Source organism: Dermacentor albipictus, chromosome 8 (assembly GCF_038994185.2).
Source record: "Dermacentor albipictus isolate Rhodes 1998 colony chromosome 8, USDA_Dalb.pri_finalv2, whole genome shotgun sequence".
NCBI classification, from domain to species: Eukaryota; Metazoa; Arthropoda; class Arachnida; order Ixodida; family Ixodidae; genus Dermacentor; species Dermacentor albipictus.
In genome coordinates, this window is record NC_091828.1 from 23,716,627 (window position 1) to 23,738,363 (window position 21,737).

Sequence of the window (21,737 nt, forward strand, 5' to 3'; positions counted from 1 at the left end):
AGGCTATCTAACCACTCCGCCTTTATACACCACCAAAAGTGCTCGCGATCTCCTACCTTATCCAGGACTTCCTTGGTAGCGGGAGACTCGACCCAACACAAGGTTAGCTGGGCGGGGATGGCACAAAAAGGGCTCTAATAACCACCAACTCTGTGTACCAAGGAATCCTTTCTCAAAATCGTCAGCTTCAAGAAACAGCAGCAAAACTCGGGACGTAAGGCACCGTTTCAGACTACCAAAATTGGGCAAGGTAGGCCAGCACAATGGGATAAACCTGCCGCCCGGCAAAAAACAATTAGCAACAATGAAAGAATGATGAATAAATTAGTGGAACAAATTTCGGCTCTGCAAACGTTTCAACAGCAATTATTTGCTCAGGAACAGAGCCACAAAGTTTATGTCGATGAACAAATCTCTAAACTGCAGCAAACATCACGTAAAAGAGCCAGCAGTAACCCCGGAACACCGAAGGCGAGAAAGGTCAAAAACAGGGCTGTTTATGATTCTACGGATACCGAAATCATAGCTAACCATGGCCATTAAAACAACCCAAACCTACGGACACTGCTGAGATATGCAAATGGAACTGCCACTTTTTTCAGAAAAGAGCCGCAGCGCTACAAGCCTATTAAGGCGCTGCCATTACTCAACCGGATGTAATTTGTCTTCTGGAAGTTGGCAAGGATATAGTTAAGCTTAGGAACTACTACACCTTTCAAAATCACCTGTATCCTAGAATGGTGACCTCACCTTTACAGGTAACGTAATAGAAGAGGGACAGTCAAGCAACCTGAATGAAAATCTGCGAAGTGACCAAAATATTGTTACATGAAGGACGAGTTAGTAAGCCGAGCAAATATTTACAGGTTATATTTGCAAAAGCGGTTGCAACGCTGACTGGTTAGATTCAAAGCGCGAGCCCAGTTCGTTCTTTATCCTCTTTTCCCGAGTGATGGCACACACACGCCTTGTTCAAACAATCAGATACCACACGCGCGTAGCACGAATATTAGTTACTCCACTACGACTCCAAAATTTTAAAAACTAACTTTCGGAAACGCGAAACTGACAGAATGGACTGGATATAGGCATTACCCGACCCTTCAGTGCCCGATAGATACAATAGATGAGTGGGTAGACGAAATGATGCAGGCATACCAAACTAACACCAAGCACTTCGCGCTAAGCGAAAAAAAAAACACCGGTGGTGAATCGCCACCTCGTCCATCTGTGGGAAGGCAAGCGATATCTTACAAAACGATGGAAGGGACCCCGCTTAAACAGAAGGCAATGAGCGAGAATAGAACAACTGAGTAGGCTAGGGAACTACGAGCGAACAACTGGATACAATTTTGGGGCTCGTTACAATAAACACTTTCAACAAACAAGACATGGGCGATTTAGCGGAGCATGCGGGGCACCTACAATACAAAAAAGTCACTACTATAGCATTAAGCACATACGTAGAGAATTTAAGGGGGATGACGCATCGTTGATCCACGCCCTAGCAGACCGATACGTTGGTACAGGCGGAGGTTGCATCTATGAGAGTGAGTACAAAGGCACGGACAATGCCGAACATGATACACCCATAACTAAACAAGAGGTAGATTTCGTCGCTCTAGAATTAAAACGTAACTCATCCCCAGGCGAGGACGGCATCACGAATGCTATGTTAAGAAATGTGAGTGACAAGCAACTAGAGTGACTAACTCGATACCTCAATGAGAAAATCTGGGAAACGGGAGAACTTCCTAATCAATGGAAAGAAGCGGCGATCACCTTAATGCCTAAGCTGGGGAAAGCAAGAACATTGCAGAATCTCAGGCCAGTATCTCTAACCTGCTGTTTAAGTAAACTTTTCGAAAAGGTCCTTCATATCAGGCTTAATAACTATATTGAAGGGCACGAACTTCTGTCGCACATGTGCGGCTTCAGACATCTTTCTACAGAAGACATATTCGTAAGGTTACCACATGACTTGCTGCAAAATATCCCTGCAGGAGGAGAGAACATCATAGCTGCGCTTGACTTAAAAAAGCGCTTTTGACACGATCTCCTATACCCTCCTAACTGAAGAGCTCGAACGAATGGGCTGTCTAATTTAGATCCATAATTACATCCGTTCTTTCCTTACTGAACCTAAAAACACAATAATTATGGAAAATATTCGATCTTCCAAACACCTAATGACTAACAGAGGCACACCACGGGGTACCATCCTCTCGCCACTTCTATTCAATGTCGCAATCAACCGCTTGGCACGACAACTAGAGAAAACTAACAACCTCAACTTCGTGTTTTACGCAGACGACATCACCCTATTGGCCTGCAAAGGCCCGTTAGGGTAATAAGAACAAATTGTCCAAGAGGCTATCGACTCGGTGAAGGGCTTCGCAGAACAAAATGGTATGCAATGCGCTCCGGAAAAATCTAGTTTATCCGTACCCACGGATGTAACTACCAAAACATACCGAGCGTCCACCTAACAATGGGTGACCAGGCGCTACCAGAAAGAAATATGATCAGAATACTAGGGCGATGGTTACAAAGCAACAAAAGAGCCACTCACACCATTGCGACTCTCAAGTCAAGCAGGAGGAGCACCGCTAGGCCAATAAGCAGAATTACAAGAAAGGTAAACGAATCCATGAAAACGAAGCCATAACACTAGTCCAGGCCTTTATTCTTGATAAAATAGCATACGGGCTACCATATTAAGAGATAACCCCGTCGGAATCTAAAGAAATCAGCCTGCTAATACGTGGGGCGTATACCGCAGCACTAGAGCTTCCTACGAAGTCGGTAACCGAGTGGGTGCAAGCTCTAGGCATATACAACACATATGAAGAGTTAAGAGCAGCCGTTCTTATGACTCAATTGAACGACTATGCCTCACAAGCACAGTCAGAAATGTTATGTCGCGTTTAGGCTACCCATTCCGACAGCAATACTCCCAGGAACAAGCGACCGCGACGCCCGATCCAATACACCAGCCCATAACAGTCTCCCCAATCCCACGCAACATCAACAAAAATTATCACATAATGAAAATGCAAGGGTAAGCTAAACAGAGTCAGGCAACCTTTCGTGGTAATCAAGACGGAATGTATACTGTTGCAGCTAGATTTAGCAAAGGGCATGTAATAGTGAAAGTTCAACTCGCACTCTTGGCAACGCTTCACACATGAGCCTCGATACGTACTAGATGCACAGCTACCACGGAAGCAGCGGCGATTCCTCTCGCTACCGCACACAAGGAAAAGCAAAAGAGCTCAGCTTTAATAATTCCTGACGCACAAGTGGCATGCAGTATGTATCTACAACGCAACATACCACAAGTCTCCCTTAAGATCATAGGCGACACATTGAAAGATTATGCAATTTTATGGTGTCCTGCCCACGAGGGTATCTCCAGAAACGAAGAGGTACACACTGCGGCTCTAGGCTTTACTAACCGGGCTGGAGACACGCAAAACGCTGAAAAAGATGATCGCCTACTGGTCCGCGATATACTGGAGCACCAGTGAAGAACCCGACAACCGTACGCGCCACCACACAATCTTCTCAATCTAGAGGAGGCGCGGAAATATAGAATACAGACGCAAACCTACCCACATTTAGGTAGATACCATAAAATAAGCCCAACCTTGCGCACTAATTCTTGTCCATGATGCGCGTCGTGGCCTTCATTGCTTCACGTATTATGGGAGTGCGCCAAAAGACCTCACGCCAACAATTCACCTTACCAAGGAGCTCGGGAAGGCCATCCTCGCTGTTGCTGACCTCGAGGCCCAGAACGGCCTCCTGGATCAAGCTGGACGCGTCGCGATGACCACTGGAATCGTGGAATAGGGACCCACCCTGCACGGCTCCCTTCCGTCATTCATTTTTTTTTCTCATCAATGAAAAGTTTATTCCTCGTTCCTCGCCTGTCACGTACTGCAGATTCCCCCTTCTTCTGCGCATGTGAAAGAAATTGGTCAGAGTTTGGAAATGTACGCAACAATCTACGCAACAGGCTCGCAGGGGACCGCGTGCAGAAACTTCTGTACGTGCACTCGAACCTCAATTTCCGTAAGGCTTCGTCCCGTGTCCAGCAGAGCGTTGACGCGTCAAGCGGTAATGATTCGGACAAAGATTAACACAAATCATGGTCTTAACGCTTCGATGTGAAGTAATGCTTTGACGTGAAATCATGCCTAAATTTTGTGCCCCCAAGCTCTGCTGGCACCTTTGTAATGCAATAATGTAGCAATTATATTATTTCACTGTTAGATAAACGTGTTGAGTGTTTCATAGCTCTGGGCGCAATCATCTTTTTTTTTTCAATTTCTCGCAATTTCCTGAAAAAAATGTGAAGGAAACCAGTTTTTATCACGCCTCTCAAAATTTCATAAAATCGTACACATGTTGTCCAAAACACATCGTTGATAAAGATGAGGCCTTCCTGATAACTACAGGAGGCACGTAGTGCCTCCTGCATTAATTTTCCGCTAAAGATTACTGCTGAGCACGCCGCCGCGGCGATGGCAGCTTCCGATGTGGGGGGGGGGTGACATCATTAGCTTTTCATATTGTTACGGGGATGTTGGGAGTATAGAAAGACTGTATTTACAATATATACACACTATGAGTCAGAGTATTTAAGATGGCTGACCACTAACAACACGCTGCAGCCAGCGTCTCGCGACCCTCTTTCTTTCTCTTCTGTTGTCCTCCCGTTACCGGACCCCCGGGTGGTGAAGTGCCGTCTTGGCGCATTGTAGGTGAAGAATTGCAAGCTAAGTATGGCTTCAGCCATGAAACATGCACGATGTCAGCAGGCACTGCACTTGAGGATGGATCACACCATAACGGCGAAATCTCGTTATTGAAGTCGTATGCTTGACGTAAGATTTCATAAGGCCCTGGGTTGCGAGAGAGAAGCTTCTGGTAGAGGCCAACCCGCCGACATGGTGACCAAAGCAGCACCCGAGCTCCTGCCGCGAACATAACATCGCGATGGCACTGGTCATAACGCTCTTTTTGTATATGCTGCGAGGCTAATATACGAGATCGGGCGGCTTGACGTGCCATGTGAGCGCGATGGATGACTTCACGAGCATAATCAGTTGCAACACGGTACACAGAAGGGAGGATGATGTCAAACGACAACGCGGGGTCGCAACAATAAAAAATGGAAGGGTGAATATCCTGCGGTGACATGTCCAGACGAGGTATACCCGAACGTCACGTAGGCCCACGCGGCGTCGCTGTCGCGGTGACTGTTGGAAGCGTACATCGACAGCATATATGTGATTGTTCTGTTGAGACATTCCGTAAGAGCATTCGTTTGTGGGTGGTAGGCGGTGGACAGCTTGTGCAAAGTGGCACAGGAGCGGAGGAGGTCGTCGGCAACTCGAGGCAAGAAGGAGCGGCCGAGGTGTGAAAACAACTGTCGATGTGCACCTGGGTGGAGAATGAAGTCCGGGAGGAGACATTTGTCGACGACCCTTGAGCAAATAGTCGGCAACGCCTTTGTTGGCGCGTAGCGTGTCGCGTAATCAGTAGCGACGGTGATCCGCTTATTCCCTCTTGTCGCGGCGGGAAAGAGCCAAGCAGGCCAAGGCCTACGCGAAAGAATCGTTCAGCGAGAATTTTAATTGGATGGAGTCACCCAGACGGTGGCAGGGGAGGTTCCTTCCGGCGCAAACACAATTCCCAAGTTGCTACATTATGACGCACACAACAGTAGAGACCCGGCCAGAAAAACCGGCGTCGTACGCGGTCGCATGTGCGCAAAACTCCAAGGTGCCCCGCCATCGGTGCATCGTGAAATTGTTCGAGAGCAACGGATCGCAGATGACGAGGAAAGACAAGGAGCAACTGAGGGCCGTCAGGGTTCACATTGCGGCGGTAGCTAACGCTGTCGTGCAGCACGAACATTGGACACGTACCGACAGTGGTGCCAGCTTACACTCCGGCGACGGTTGACTGTGAGGATACGTGCCGTTGCTGTTCAGAGCGCATGTCGGCCATTTCAGTAAAAACCATCACATAGGTCACCGGATCATACGTAGCAAGATCAGGGAGGTCCAAGGAGTGACGAGAGAGACGGTCAGCATTCTCGTGGGGAAGTCCAGTCTTGTAATTGGCAATAAATGAAAATTTCTAGAGCCGTGAAGGGCAGCGACCAAGCCCTCCTGTCGGGTCCCAGAGGGAAGATAGCCAGAAGAATTCGTGGTAGTTTGTAACGAAAACGTGCGACCGTAAAAGTAAGGCTGGAGCTTGGCAACAACCCAAACAAAATCCAAACACTCCCGCTCAGTGAAAGAGTAATTTTTCTGAGCAGGTGACAGCAGGCGGCAAGCGTTATTTATCACTCAATCGGTGCCATCCTGTTGTTGGGCGAGAACAGCGCCGATCACATGGCCACTTGCGTCAGTGTGAACTTCGACCGGTGCAGATGGATCAAAGTGGGCAAGTATGGGTGGGGTGGTCAGAAACCCAATTAGAGTGGCGAACGCGTGAGCCTGCTCCGGGCGCCATGACAATGGCGTTTTCTTCTTTAGACGATCAGTCAAAGGCCGAACAACGTCGGCGAAGTTTTCGACGAAACGGCGAAAGTAAGAGCACAGGCCGACGAAGCAACGCACGTCAGAAGCAGAACGTCGCACAGGGAAACTGCGGACGGCGCGAACTTTTTCCGGATCGGTTGGACACCGGATGCGACAATGAGATGTCCCAATACGGCAATCTGACGGTGCCCTAATTTAGACTTCGTGGCATCTAGGGCGAGGCTGTATTTTTGGAAGACCGCAAGAATGGCAGCGAGTCGGGTATGGTGGCTGCTGAACGTGGAAGAAAAAAACACTAACGTCGTCAGGGTAACAACGTCAGCTGGTCCATTTGTCGCATCGTCGAAGAGAGCCCATCCTACGTTCAAACGTCGCAAGAGCATTGCATAGGGCAACGGGAATGACTTTGAACTTAATTTAACCCATCCGGCGTGTTGAAGTCCGTCTTCTCGCGGTCCATTTCATCAACTGAAATCTGCCAGTAGCCCTATCTAAGAACGATGGAGGATAACTATTTTCCTCCGTGCTAGCAGTCCAAGAAGTCATCGGTGCGTGGTAGTGAGCAGACGTCTTTTTGCGTGACCTTGTTTAAGTGGCGATAACCGACGCAAAAGAGCCAGCTACAATCTGTCTTTTTGACAAGGACGACAGGTGAAGCGCAACCGCTAGCTGATGGCTCGATGACCCTTTTGCGGAGCATTTTGTCCACCTCTGATTGCATGACTCGACGTTCAGCATTCGATACACGGTAGGGACACCGGCTGAGAGGATTCGTGTCTCCTGTGTTTATACGGTGGTGAACAGCAGATGCTTGGCCTAAAGGCCTCTCGCCGAAATCAAGGATGTCACTGTACGAGTCAAGCAGAAGGCTATGTCCATGGCCTGAGCAGAGGTGAGGTCAGGTGCAATCATTTGCGCAAAGTCACCCGATAAGAAACCAGAGTTGTGAGCTCCGGGCAATTACACACTCAACGTCAAATTCGGAACCACCAGAAACGCTCACCAAAAACACGCCGGCCGGAATCACTTGAGGGCACAGGTTGAAATTCAGAAGTTGTAGAACTACGTCGTTATTAGTAACCGTGACCAGTGTATGCGGAACAGCAACGTTCCGGCTCACTTCGATGATGGCACATCAACGATGCGAAGCCCATATTCATCGTCAAGGACGTTTGGCTGGGCGGTCAAAGTTACTTAAGTACCTCGGGTGTCAGACGCACATCGTGAAGCGAGCACAAGTGCGGTAGATTGGTGCTCGGATGATGGGCGATTTAAGGCAGTACTAACTGAAGAACGCTGGTCGCGCAGTCGATGAGAGCAGCGTGACTAGATAAAAAGTCCAATCCAAGGACAACGCCCTGAGGGCAGTCATAGATCACAGAAAAGAGAAGACAAGTGGGGCGGTCAGCTGTACTTAAACGGACAGTACACATTACAAGTACAACTAGCACGCGTCCGTTGGTCACACGAAGAACTCGGGCAGCAGCTGGTGCGAGGACCTTCTATGAACATCTATATAGGCTAGCGCTCATCACAGAACATGGGCTCTAGTGTCGACAAGTGCTTGGACAGGTACATGTTTATTTTACCGTCGATTACACTTTCCTTGTGGAAGCAGAGAGAGGATTTGCTGCAGTAGTAGGCAACGCAGCACTACCTCCGAGGGCTGCGATCCTTAGTATCCCGAAAGGGTGCTGCCAAAAGTCACAGAGGACGAAAGGTAACGTGGATGCGGCGAAAGAAGATGGGTGACGTGTTTCCGGTGAACGAGACTGGTGTCCGCACGGCGATGGTGAGCGACTGTACGACAAGATAGCAGAGTTGTCGGTGCTGTTAGACCCGGTGGTGGAAGAAACATTATGGGCATTTTCATCAAAATGGCCCCGGTTGGTCGGCGTGCGAGGTGTTGAGTGGCACAATTTGCGACAGTATCGAGCGACATGACCAATGCGGTGACAGGTGAAACATATTGGCTGATCGTCCGCAGTTCTACACTCAGTCGGCTTGCGATAACGCGGAGAGAAGCGTCAGGACGGACTGAAAATAGCAAAGAGCGTTCTTTAGCACTGGGATTGGTGACAGCACGAACAGAACGTAAATCAATGTTTTGAAGTTCCTGGCGAACGATGACTTGTATGAGGGGAACTGAAAACGTGGTAACACCGGGGATACGCAAGCAGAACGCTGTGGGGGCCTTCGCATGTAGTTCACGTCAAACGATTCGCAACACGCCCTCAGATGACGACGCATGCGGCTGTGCGGGTTGACCTTCACAAGTCAACGTTGCGGCAGTATTGGGAAGTCTGGCCAATGGCTGCAAGATGTGTCGGCTTTTGGCCTGCTCGAATTGTCGGCACTATTTAATGATAGCATCAACTGTAGAGAAGCTTTTGCATGTGAGCCGATTAAAGCAGTCGTCAGAAATGCCCTTAAGCACGAGCCCGACCTTCTCCGCTACTGTCATGTCGCGATCGCCTTTACGACAAAGTGCCAGTACGTAGTGAATGTACGAGGCATACAACTCCGTGGGGTATTGGGCACGAGAGACAAGTTCCTGCTTTGCAGCGATTTTACGGCCGGCTGGTTTGCCAAACAACTCTGTCAACTTCTATTTGCATTGGTCCCAGCTGGTTAGCTTCTCTTTGTGGTTTTCGTTCCACACCTTTGCCGTGCCTCTTAGGTAGGGCAACAGGTTGGCTAGCATAAGCGTAGGGTCCCATCTGTTGAGCCCACTCACGCGTTCGTACATAGCCACACATTCTTCAATGACGGCGCCATCGGTCCCGCAGAAAGCTGAAGGATCCTTGGTTTGCACAACCACAACTGAAGGCGACTGCGACGTAGCTGATGATGGTGACGTTTGAGGCGGCAACGGCGTATATCCCGATGACTCCCTGTCATCGCCCACTGCGGCGCTCCGTTGCCAGCTGTGGTACCCAGCAGGCCCCGCCAATATGTTACGGGGATGTTGGGAGTATAGGTAAATTGTATTTACAATATATATATAAAATGAGTCACATTAGTTAATATGGCTGACAACCAACAACAGGTAGCAGCCAGCATCTCGCGATCTTCTGCCTCTTTGCTTTTTCATCCTTCCGTAACAAGATGTAAGACCAGCCTAGTAACTGAATTCATTGTTGCAGTGCCGCTATGGATAGGCACCGCATAGTTAGTACTCCTGAGGAGCAGCAATAATACGAGGAGCGCCAAAAGGAAAAGAAACGGGATTTACTACCAGCGCCGGCCACCTGTCAGTATACATATTACTATCATTACTCCCATTTACCATTACTAACATTACTCTAGAGGAATAAAGCATTGCATATACCCCCTATACCCAGTTGAAGTTGTGGTACTCAAAAGCTTTGCTGGACATCCACTTTCGCCCGGCGGGAGACCAAGTCGATTTTTTGCTCCCTATAAGTCGTAGTCCGCTACCTTCTGTGACGCAAGTTATACTGTTCCAATTACGAGGACTGATGCCTATGAGGCAATAAATCGTGCTGGTCACAGCGCCAGTTGAGGCGGTGCATATTTATAGCTCAACGGCTGCTTGATTTCAAAATCTGCAAGTGTTACTCCGTCTAGCGGCACGTCGATGCCCGTTTACTATAAGTACCAGTTGTGTGCACATGAACCCATTTCTCGCTTTTGAATTTCTGGCATAAAAATTGTGCTCCCGTAGACCACATCGTACATGGAGATTACTCATTAAAATGAAATACTGAGTCAAATACGTTCTTGCTTATTTTGCAGAGAGACTGGCTGTTTACAAGAGACTACATGGCGGGATAGTTTTCGCTGAGGAGTTGCCAAAAACTACAAGAGGCAAAGTGCTGAGGCGCCTTCTCATGGCCGAATTCGAAAAACTTAAGACGGCTGGATCGTTTTATTGAATGATGCCCAGAACATTCGGACATGTTTGTTCCGATTTACTTTTACTACAAATTACAGGTGATGGGACATTGTTATAAAATAACATGAATAAAGCCCGATGAATATTCATTGCAGTCATTCGTGCAGTCAAATTATTATTTTATGGTATACTATATGCACAACCAGCTTCTTGAACCGAGTCCGGCCAAGTGTTTCAGGAATGGTTCTTTTCAGATATGTGGTGCTCACACCGTGCTTGTGCTTCATGCACAGTGTGATCACCTTCGCCAGCTTCTCTTGCTAACAAAATGGATGTTTTCCTCCTTTTTACAACACCACTTTTAATGGGTATTCAAGATGCACATTCTACTGTATACCTAAGGACGCTTGAATTGGCGAACGTGGACAAACGTAACAGCATCATAACTAGTTGCCTTATGTGTGTGGCGAGATTTGGGACGCCACGGGTGCACAGTGAGAGAGATCGACTGTAGAAAAGCGTAAATACAGGTGTGACTAGGCTCGTTCACTTTAATCTGAACATCGCTCTCCTATTTCTGACCGCTTTTCATCATACCACTGCTGCATGAATATTAGAAGTGGATCGCGGGGCACAACGGTATTACTTGACCTGGGTTCCCGAAAAAATGACCACGGAAATCATGTCCCCGGAAAATATGCCCCCGGACAAAGTGTACACATTTGCAATGAAGGAACGAATGTCTCTAGACGGGTGCCCGCAAATGTTGCTGCAGCGTCCCGCGTTCAGTGCCACCGTTCTTTATTTCTTATGGCAGAGAAACAACAAAAATACCCGCAAAGATTACAGTTTCCAGAAAGTGAATGCACAAAATATATCTATTGTGAGGTGGAAGTCTCTATCTATTGCACCTCTATCTATTGTGAGGTGTGACGTGCAGCGGTGGCGTAGAGGTAGAACACCCGCCTCGCGTGCAAAAGGTCCGTGGTTCGAGTCCCGGTGCCGGCAATTTTCCACCGGAATAAAAAAAATCCGCGTGTTGATAAAACTGCATAAACAGGCCTGGAGTGGGGCCTGTTCCCGGTGACCTGAACCGGTAACGCACTCCCTCACCAGAGCAGGATTGGCCACCCTGGTGCAGTACTTGGCCACAACCTCCTATATGAACAACACAATCAAACTCCGGCCCTCAGTCCCCAGCAGCTGTGAAGCAACTGACCACGGCGGCGGTCAGACCTGCGACGCAGCAGAGGGTGTTAAGAATCACTGGCTCCGGACAGGCCGCGATTGGAATATGAACCTGGCAACGTTTAACGCTAGAACGTTATCAAGTGAAGCGAGGCTAGCTGTGCTATTGGAGGAATTAAAGGGCAGTAAATGGGATATAATAGGGCTCAGTGAAGTTAGGAGGCCAAAAAAAGCATATACAGTGCTAAAAAGCGGGCACGTCCTGTGCTACCGGGGCTTAGCGGAGAGAAGAGAAATAGGCGTCGGATTCCTGATTAAGAATAAGATAGCTGGTAGCATACAGGAATTCTATACCATTAACGAGAGGGTGGCAGGTCTTGTTGTGAAACTTAATAAGAGGTACAAAATGAAGATTGTGCAGGTCTACGCCCCTACATCCAGTCATGATGACCAGGAAGTTGAAAGCTTCTATGAAGACGTAGAATCGGCGATGGGTAGAGTGAAAACTAAATACACTATACTAATGGGCGACTTTAATGCCAAGGTGGGCAAGAAGCAGGCTGGTGACAAGGCAGTGGGGGAATATGGCATAGGCACTAGGAATATCAGGGGAGAGTTATTAGTAGAGTTTGCGGAACAGAATAATATGAGGATAAGGAATACCTTCTTCCGCAAGCGCGATAGCCGAAAGTGGACGTGGAGGAGCCCGAACGGCCAGACTAGAAATGAAATAGACTTTATACTCTGCGCTAACCCTGGCATCATACAAGATGTGGACGTGCTCGGCAAGGTGCGCTGCAGTGACCACAGGATGGTAAGAACTCGAATTAGCCTAGACCTGAGGAGGGAACGGAAGAAACTGGCACATGAGAAGCCGATCAATGTGTTAGCGGTAAGAGGGAAAATAGAGGAATTCCAGATCAAGCAACAGAACAGGTATTCGGCTTTAACTCAGGAAGAGGACCTTAGTGTTGAAGCAATGAACGACAATCTTGTGGGCATCATTAAGGAGTGTGCAATGGAAGTCGGTGGTGACTCGGTTAGGCAGGATACCAGTAAACTATCGCAGGAGACGAAAGATCTGATCAAGAAACGCCAATGTGTGAAAGCCTCTAACCCTACAGCTAGAATAGAACTGGCAGAACTTTCGAAGTTAATCGACAAGCGTAAGACAGTTGACATAAGGAAGTATAATATGGATATAATTGAACATGCTCTCAGGAACGGAGGAAGCCTAAAAACAGTGAAGAAACTAGGAATTGGCAAGAATCAGATCTATGCGTTAAGAGACAAAGCCTGCATTATCATTACTAATATGGTTGAGATATTTGAAGTGACTGAGGAGTTCTGTAGAGATTTATACAGTACCAGTGGCACCCACGACAATAATGGAAGAGAAAATAGTCTAGAGGAATTCGAAATCCCGCAGGTAACGCCGGAAGAAGTAAAGAAAGCCTTGGGAGATATGCAAAGTGGGAAGGCAGCTGGTGAGGATCAGGTAACAGCGGATTTGTTAAAGGATGGTGGGCAGATTGTTCTAGAGAAACTGGCCACCCTGTATACGTAATGCCTCATAACGTCGAGCGTACCGGAATCTTGGAAAAACGCTAACATAATCCTAATCCATAAGAAAGCGGAAACCAAAGACTTGAAAAATTATAGACCGATCAGCTTACTGTCCGTTGCCTACAAATTATTTACTAAGGCAATCGCAAATAGAATCAGGAACACCTTATACTGTCAAGCAAAGGACCAGGCAGGATTCCGTAAAGGCTACTCAACAATAGACCATATTCACGCTATCAATCAGGTGATAGAAAAATGTGCGGAATATAACCAACCCATTATATATATAGCTTTCATTGATTACGAGTAAGCCTTTGATTCTGTCGAAACCTCAGCAGTCATGGAGGCATTACGGAATCAGGGTGTAGACGAGCCGTATGTAAAAGTACTGAACGATATCTATAGCGGCTCCACAGCCACCATAGTCCTCCATAATGAAAGCAACAAAATCCCAATAAAGAAAGGCGTCAGACAGGGAGATGCGATCTCTCCAATGCTATTCACAGCGTGTTTACAGGAGGTATTCAGAAACCTGGATTGGGAAGAAATGGGGATAAAAGGTAATGGAGAATACCTTAGTAACTCGCGATTCGCTGATGATATTGCCTTGCTTAGTAACTTAGGGGACAAACTGCAATGCATGCTCATTGACCTGGAGAGGCAAAGCAGAAGAGTGGGTCTAAAAATTAATCTGCAGAAAACTAAAGTAATGTTTAACAGTCTCGGAAGAGAACAGCAATTTACAATAGGCAGCGAGGCACTGGAAGTCGTAAGGGAATACATCTACTTAGGGCAGGTAGTGACTGCGGATGCGGATCATGACACGGAAATAATCAGAAGAATAAGAATGGGCTGGGGTGCGTTTGGCAGGCATTCTCAGGTCATGAACAGCAGGTTGCCGTTATCCCTCAAGAGAAAAGTTTATAATAGCTGTGTCTTGCCAGTACTCACCTACGGGGCAGAAACCTGGAGGCTTACGAAAAGGGTTCTACTTAAATTGAGGACGACGCAACGAGCTATGGAAAGAAGAATGATAGGTGTAACGTTGAGGGATAAGAAAAGAGCAGATTGGGTGAGGGAACAAACGCGAGTTAATGACATCTTAGTTGAAATCAAGAAAAAGAAATGGGCATAGGCAGGACATGTAATGAGGAGGGAAGATAACCGATGGTCATTAAGGGTTACGGACTGGATTCCAAGGGAAGGGAAGCGTAGCAGGGGGCGGCAGAAAGTTAGGTGGGCGCATGAGATTAAGAAGTTTGCAGGGACCGCATGGCCACAGTTAGTACATGACCGGAGTTGTTGGAGAAATATGGGAGAGGCCTTTGCCCTGCAGTGGGCGTAACCAGGCTGATGATGATGATGATGATGATGAGGTGGAAGAGTGGCCCCGGGGCACGGCGGTTTTTCGGGAAGAGGAGTTGAAAGATAATAAAACAGCTGGCCCAGGAAGGGGTGTTGTCTTTGTGTCCCCTTGATCGCGTCACAAATGGTGCAGCCATCTAACAAACCTCTGCTGGACGACCTACAGTTGGACACTGTGCTGCGGAGTTGACGCACACTTCTGCGTCCCGCTGATTCTAATACACTGGCTTCAGTAACTGAGCTCACAGCCTCTCCAGTCCAAGCAAGCACGCTGTTTGCAACCGTCAACACAGCTCAGAATAGCGACTCAACTGCGTGTATATGGGAACTACCTCGGCGCCAAGGCACGACGTACACGCTCCCTTGGCTCTGTTTGCGGCACCGTACCCCAAGCAACGTCAGCATCGCCACTAGAGGTGAACACTCCAACCGCGAATGCGGCTTGCAGTGACCTTTCCGTGTTAGCAAAAACAATCGCTATCATGGCCAAATACTTCGACGATGCAACAACTCCCTCGCCGCGGCCTTGGCGCATACAGCACTGCTTTCGCCATCGCTCACAGAAATTACCAAGCTTTGGGGCCTTCACGATAAGCTGACGCACTGGCTTGAAGCCGTCGAGGCTCACAGGCACTCTCGGCCTGACGACGTTAAATTGTCGGTTTCTGTGAGTCAACTACGCCATTCTGCCAAATCATCGACTTGATACGATGGCGCTAATCAGGAAACTTTCACCGAGCGGAGTGCAGCGTTAGTGCGCGCCTTCAGCCTGCTCTCGCCCACATACGATCGCGAGTTCATGCGTATAACGTACCGCCGAAACTCTCCCACTGAAGATGTCAGCAACTACCTCTACGATCACCTCCTACTCCTCAATATCTGCAGCTTCTCATGGCCGTCTCAAGCTGCGCGTCAGTAGGTGGTCGACGGGCTGTGCAACTCTACTAATGCTGCCATCCTGTCTTCTCAGACTCCTGTGATCTCACATCTGGGTTTCCTTCACATGGCCACGGAACTGCAGCAGTGTGCTCAACGTCGTCTCACCTTCACCTCGCCGCAAGCCGGATAGCTTAATCTCAGCATATCTCAGCGCATCGGGGCTGCTTTGTTTGCGGATGTCTTGGACAACGCGCCAAGGAATGCCGCTAATCGCCACAGTCCCGAATGAATTACCAGGCGTTCCCAACTCCACTCCTACCAGTGCATGTTGAAGGAACAGGTAACTTGTCAGCACCCGTTTATAGTGGTGCCGAGCGGACGGAACAGCACCAGCTTCATGCCTCCGACGCCATTTTCCAATGGACGCAGTCTCCAATCCACGGGCTAAGAGATAGTGTGATGCCACTGGGCTTGATCGACGTTTATGTCCGGGAAACAGCAGGGACGAAGTTTCTGTCGCCCATTGCCGTCTACGAGGACCTGCCTGCGGACATGGTTGTCGGAACAGATTTTCTACTGTCCGACGCGCTGCAGTTCACCATCGGTCGCGGTCACGCACAGATCCGGCCTGCATCAAGTGAGACTACTGCGACGCCACTGCCAACGCCGTCAAGTCAGCCGCTTAGTTCGCTTACCTTAGGTTTGATAATGGCTCGCCATCATGCGGTGTTCGCTGACACTACCGCAGATCTTCGGGGCCTTAAGATGCTTCAGCGTCGAATTCCTACGCGGAACCACCATTGGTTATGCGTCCCATTAAAACAACACGCAGAGAGGGAGCGCACCGTGATTGCCGTTGAAGTACACGAAATGGAAGCAGCAGACACGATTGCGCCTTCGTCAAGTGCTTGCGCAGCGCCCGTCGTGCTCGTGTGGAAGAAAAACAGGTCCTTGCGTTTCTGCGTGGATTACTGCCAGCTCAACAAGCGTACGACGCCCGAGTCGTACCAATTACCCCGCATTGACGAAGCTATCTATGCAGTCCGCCACTGCAGGTTCTTTTCGTCGGTCGATTTATGTGTAGGGTATTGGAAGATCAACGTCGCTGAAGAAGACAAGTGAAAGACAGCCTTCAGCACTCCATCCGGCCTACATGAATTCCATCGCATGCCGTTTTGCCCATAGTATATTTCAGCACGCCATGAATTCAGCCCTACTCTCTCTGAAGAACAAAGCATGTGTGGTCTACTTAGATGACATCCTGGTTTTTGGCATCTCCGAGTACGCATACCCTGGCAATTTGGATGAAGTGCTGTACAGAGTTTATGAGAAGCGGTTCCACTTAAACCCCAAGACGTGCCAGTTCGGTCTAAGGTAGCTTACCTTGCACATAACATTTTCCCTGACGGCATCAAGCGTGGATTGTTAACACCTGTTGAGATACTCGAAGACATCTTTCATATTGTTGGCACTGACAACACAGGACGGCTATCCACCAGCACTGCTGAATGCCATTACATCAATGTAGCTGTGGACTATCTGTCGAAATACATGGAAGTGGCAGCTGTACCTACCATGTCATCCGCTCACTTAATCGATCTTCTAAAACACTGGTTTAGTGGAGGCATGGCTTGCGAAAAGATTCATATTAGATCATACCACAACATTTCTCAGCCTGGAACTACGACATACCTTTCCATGGGTGGTGAGGGGGGGCACAGTACATTACACATCCGTGTTTCATCCCCATGCAAATGGTCATACTGAACGAAGAATCCAGAGCCTTCAGGCAAGAGTTGTTCCATATATAAAAGTACAAAAAAAAGTAGAAGCCGACTGGGACGTCCACCTTCCGGCAGGTGGCTCTGTGGTTACCACAGCGCTGCAGTCGTGAAGTGGCAGTCGCCTGCCGGAAGATCAGATCTGCGCCGAAGGAAAAAGCCACGCAAGTGAAAGAAAAACGGAAGCGGTATTATGACCGCCGCCGTCGATCTGCCCATGCGCACACCATACGCGACTAGGTGTAGGTGCGAATAGGCGGCAACTGTCTGGGGAAAGAAGGCACTCAAAGTTCAAGGGGTGCTCCACCATCGCAAAGCGCATCGGAGATAATACATGACGCGTTAGCGCCTCGAATCCAAGCATTGGGCTCGCCTGGCGGGAAAGAAATATCTTCGCGGTGCACTAGTCGCGCGTCAAGAAATATTACGCCGATCGGACTGAATTGCCGTTGCTCTTTTGTTTGCCAGGTCCACAACGTGGCCTAGTGTGAACTGGAAGTACAGCATCGGGGCTCGGCGGCTTTTCGGGAAGAGGAAGAAGAAAAGGCAGAATTGAATAGAACAGCTGTCCCAGGAACGGATGCTGTCTCTGAATCGCCTTGATCGCGTTGCACTATATAAAATTCCCAGAGCGCAAAAGACGAGGATAAGACGAGAACACAGATGGAGCGCAATAATGACAAACCAAGTTGCCCAACCTTCGATCATATATATTTATGTTTCACGTCAGATACAATGCAAGGAGCAATGCGTATGTCAGATACAATGTTATCTAGCTATCACACGAGCGTGAAACAACATACAGGGGGTGGCCGTTCAGCGCCTATACATTCCATCTGGAGGCAGCAGTTTGGTGGTCACACCCATGCTCGCAAGGTAAGTGTACAGATTAGCAAGTGACAGTACAAAATTGGCTACTTGTCCTTATGTTGACCGAAAGGATATGGTACCTATTTTGAAAATGGAGACAATCAAGCTGAAAAAAGGGGGACGATGCTGTGCCTTAGGTGTTATATGAACACGAGACAAAAAGATACTGCCTGCAGCACCCGCTGGCGTTGTGCTAAACGTAATGAATGCAAAGGTTCTTTATTAAGGAAGCTTCTTCAAGAGACAACCACCTAAGTGTTCGCCACAACCACACTGTAGATAATGCTTCAATTGCTGTTGTGAAAGCAAAGCAAAAAATGAAAGAGACTGCACTTGTATCTAGAGAAAAGCCTGCCGCCATTGCCGCAGATGCTGTCAGAACCCTTAGTGACAAATAAAAAAATGCCGCATGAGCAGCGAGTATAGTTTGCATTCGCCAACAACGGAGAAGAATCTACCCACCGAATCCTGTCAGCCTCACGGACCTTGTTATTTCGACACATAGGATTAGGACTGCGGGCAACCATCCAGAATGCTTCTTGCGCTACAATAATGACCCAGATAGTTAAACCCGTCTACTTGTATTCGCCAGCACAGCATGCTTGAACTTACTTGCCGAGAGCAGCCCCTCGTTGATGAACGGAAACTTAGATCTCGCTCCCAAAGGGTTTGTACAGCTATACTTTATTCTTGTCCCGCTTGGCGAGGAGGTTGTATCTGTTGCTCATGCCTTCATGAAAAGAAAAACCAAGTAGGCTCCGAAAATCTGTTCAGGTAACTACGTAACCAGTGCGAACCCCTTGGACTGACTTTGTATCCGGATGTCGTTATGTGCGACTTTGAACGGGAGGCCATGAACGCTGTGAAGACAGTCTTTGGAGAAGACGTTACGGTAAAGGCGTGCTTCTTACATTTGTGCCAAATTAGCTGGCGAAAAATTGAAGAGCTCGTGTTGACCATCCTTTACAGGCATGATCAGGAGTTTCGAAGCTTCATGACAATGCTAGGCGCTTTCACTTTCCTGCCACTAGACGACCTACAAGATGAAATAACCATACTGAAGGTTTATTGCATAACGGGGCATACCGACATATACATTTTGTATATGTCGATGACCTTCGAATAGCATGCGCTTCCTCCAGCTTACTAACATGTGAGAGACAGATACAACTCACATTGAACAAACTCCTAATTTGGGCAGATAAAAATGGATTCAAGTTTTCAACACACTAAAGAGTTGGTGTCCTCTTCTCACTCAAAAGAAGTTGACCGAAATAGGTTGACCTCACCCTACACCTAAATGAAACCGTACTTCTAGTGAAGAATGAACAAAAATTTGCAGGTACAACTTTTGACAAAATGCTCACATTCCTACTATTCATAAACACCATAAAAAGAAAGCTTCCCAGTCGCTGAATATACACAAAGTACTGTCGCATAAACATTGGGGGTCTGATAGAACACGCCTTCTAAACATTTATCGTAATTTAGTACGTTGCTCCTTAGAATATGGCTGCATAGTGTACGGTTGAGAAAGATCAACATACTGAAAAAAATTATACCCTGTACATAACTCAGGCTTGCGTATTTCATGCGGTGCATACCGAACATCTCCCATAGCCAGCGTTTACATAGAAACAAACGCACCCCCAGTAGAAACTAGAAGAGCAGCTCTAACCTGTGCATGTATTATTAAAGTAAAATCTCTAGCAAAACACATTTGCTATTCCCTTGTAACAAAATGTTCTTCTCGAGTAATTTTCAGCAACAAACCCCGAACAACAAGACCACTGCTCCGGCGATTTGAAGAGATGTGTCGGAATCTTGGCTCAGTGGACACATTACCTGGCATTACCCAGAGACATAATCCACTACGTGCAATGATTCATCTTTCCGACAGCTTGCGATTTCACTTCAACACAGTTCCGTAAAGCACAAACCCCACCACAACACATTCTTCAGGAATTCATGGCACTAGAAGAAAAATACATCAGTTTCACAGACTTTTATACTCATGGTTAGAAAACAAATGACCATATTGGAAGTTTAGTTGTCCAAGGGAACTGGAAAGGAACAGTCAGACTTCCGCAGTGCACATCCATTTTCACTGCTGAATGTAACGCCATTTCTATAGCCATAAAGGACATAGTAAATGAGAAGCTCGCGAATAGTATTATATACACAGACTCTCTAAGTGCACTCACAGCTCTTCATGCCAGAAATGCAGTCACACCCTTATTAGGCAACAACATACACAATTTAATAAAAGCCACCCCTCAAGGACAGAACATTATATTATGCTAGATTCCGAGCCACGTCGGAATTGGTGGCAATGAGAGAGCAGATGCATGCGCGGCACAAGCCCGACACAAACATACCACAAAAATAAATATACCTCCTAATGACGGCAAGAAGCTAATACATCATAAACTAGGGAAAGAATGGCAGTGCGCTTGGAACAATGAAGTAAAAAACAAATTACACTTGTTGAAGCCCGTGTTCGGCGAATGGAAATTTCGCACACACAAAAGCCTTTCAAAGAAATCATTCTATGCCGTCTTCGCATAGGACACACACTCCTAACACACAACATCATTCTAACAAAGCAAGACAAACCTCAATGTGAATCATGTCAAGATGAACTAACAGTAAACCACATCTTATTTTCATGCAGAAAACTTGAACCACTGAGGACGAAATTTTTCAGCGTATTTTACAACCAACGCATTTCTTTTCACCCTGCTTTGATTTTAAGCGAAGATGCGCAGGTTGATATATCATCTGTTTTTATCTTTTTAAAGGAACCAGGTGTTCTCAAAAAAAGTTCAAAACCTTGCAGAGTGCTTGACTACATAATACAGAACACCTTATTCACCTTCTCATCTTTGAGAAGGCCGAGGTATTTAGTTAATTTGTTGGGACTTTTCGGGGTCTTGCCCAGACAAGAACGAAGCCACGATCAGAGCTTCAGAGAGAATGCAAAAACACTTTGGAAGCTGATTGAGCTACGTTCAAGCAGCGCGAGCAGCGTATATGGTGCTTGTTTTAAAAGCGAGGCTAAAATTGTGCTCCAAGCTAGTCAAAATTTCCGCCCATGTACTGAATCAGGATTTGTGTGCTTTCTCTTTCTTCTTTATTTGGTAAACATTTTGAAGCAGCGGCTTGCCACATTTATGACTCAGTAAATTTTCTTGGTGTGGTCACTATCTAATTATTTCGGCCTAATCGCTCGAGTTCCGGTAGATTGGTTCTTGCTGCGCGGAAGGCTTGGAACGTAGCCATATTGTACACTGCAATACCTTGTAGCAAAGATGTAATATGGCTAGTAGCTCACTGTCTCTTGTGGACCGTCATGAAACATTCAGCCTCGACCATTCCTGCGCTACCGCTGTAGTCCGTCACTTATTGTGCATGTATTGTGCGCATGTATTCAAGTGTGCGCCCATTCGCTTATAGACACGTTGGCGGAAGAGTGGATGTAAGATTCCGCGCCAGATGGGGTAGATGTGTGTAGATGCTGTGCGCGAAACGTACTATGATAGGAAGAGGCGCTACTCCATTTGTCATTGTTTAACCAGCGGTACCCACTCTTGTCGACTTTCCGGGGCGGAAGCACTTTCTTTGGAGGTTAGCGATACAACACTGATGGATAAAAAAAATTTCTGTATC

At 47.5% G+C, this 21,737-nt stretch overlaps 1 protein-coding gene across 3 annotated transcripts in view; it reads left to right on the forward strand.

Moving 5' to 3' along the window:
* LOC135907763 (uncharacterized) overlaps positions 1-10,548 on the forward strand; it is a 331,017-nt gene extending 320,469 nt beyond the window's left edge. For all 3 annotated transcript variants that reach the window (XM_070523168.1, XM_070523169.1, XM_070523170.1), the window contains one exon: positions 10,320-10,548. In XM_070523168.1, coding sequence (XP_070379269.1) covers positions 10,320-10,459 — 140 coding nt within the window. In that variant the 3' untranslated portion in view covers positions 10,460-10,548. The remainder of the gene's footprint in view (positions 1-10,319) is intronic.
* Positions 10,549-21,737: the final 11,189 nt, after the last annotated feature.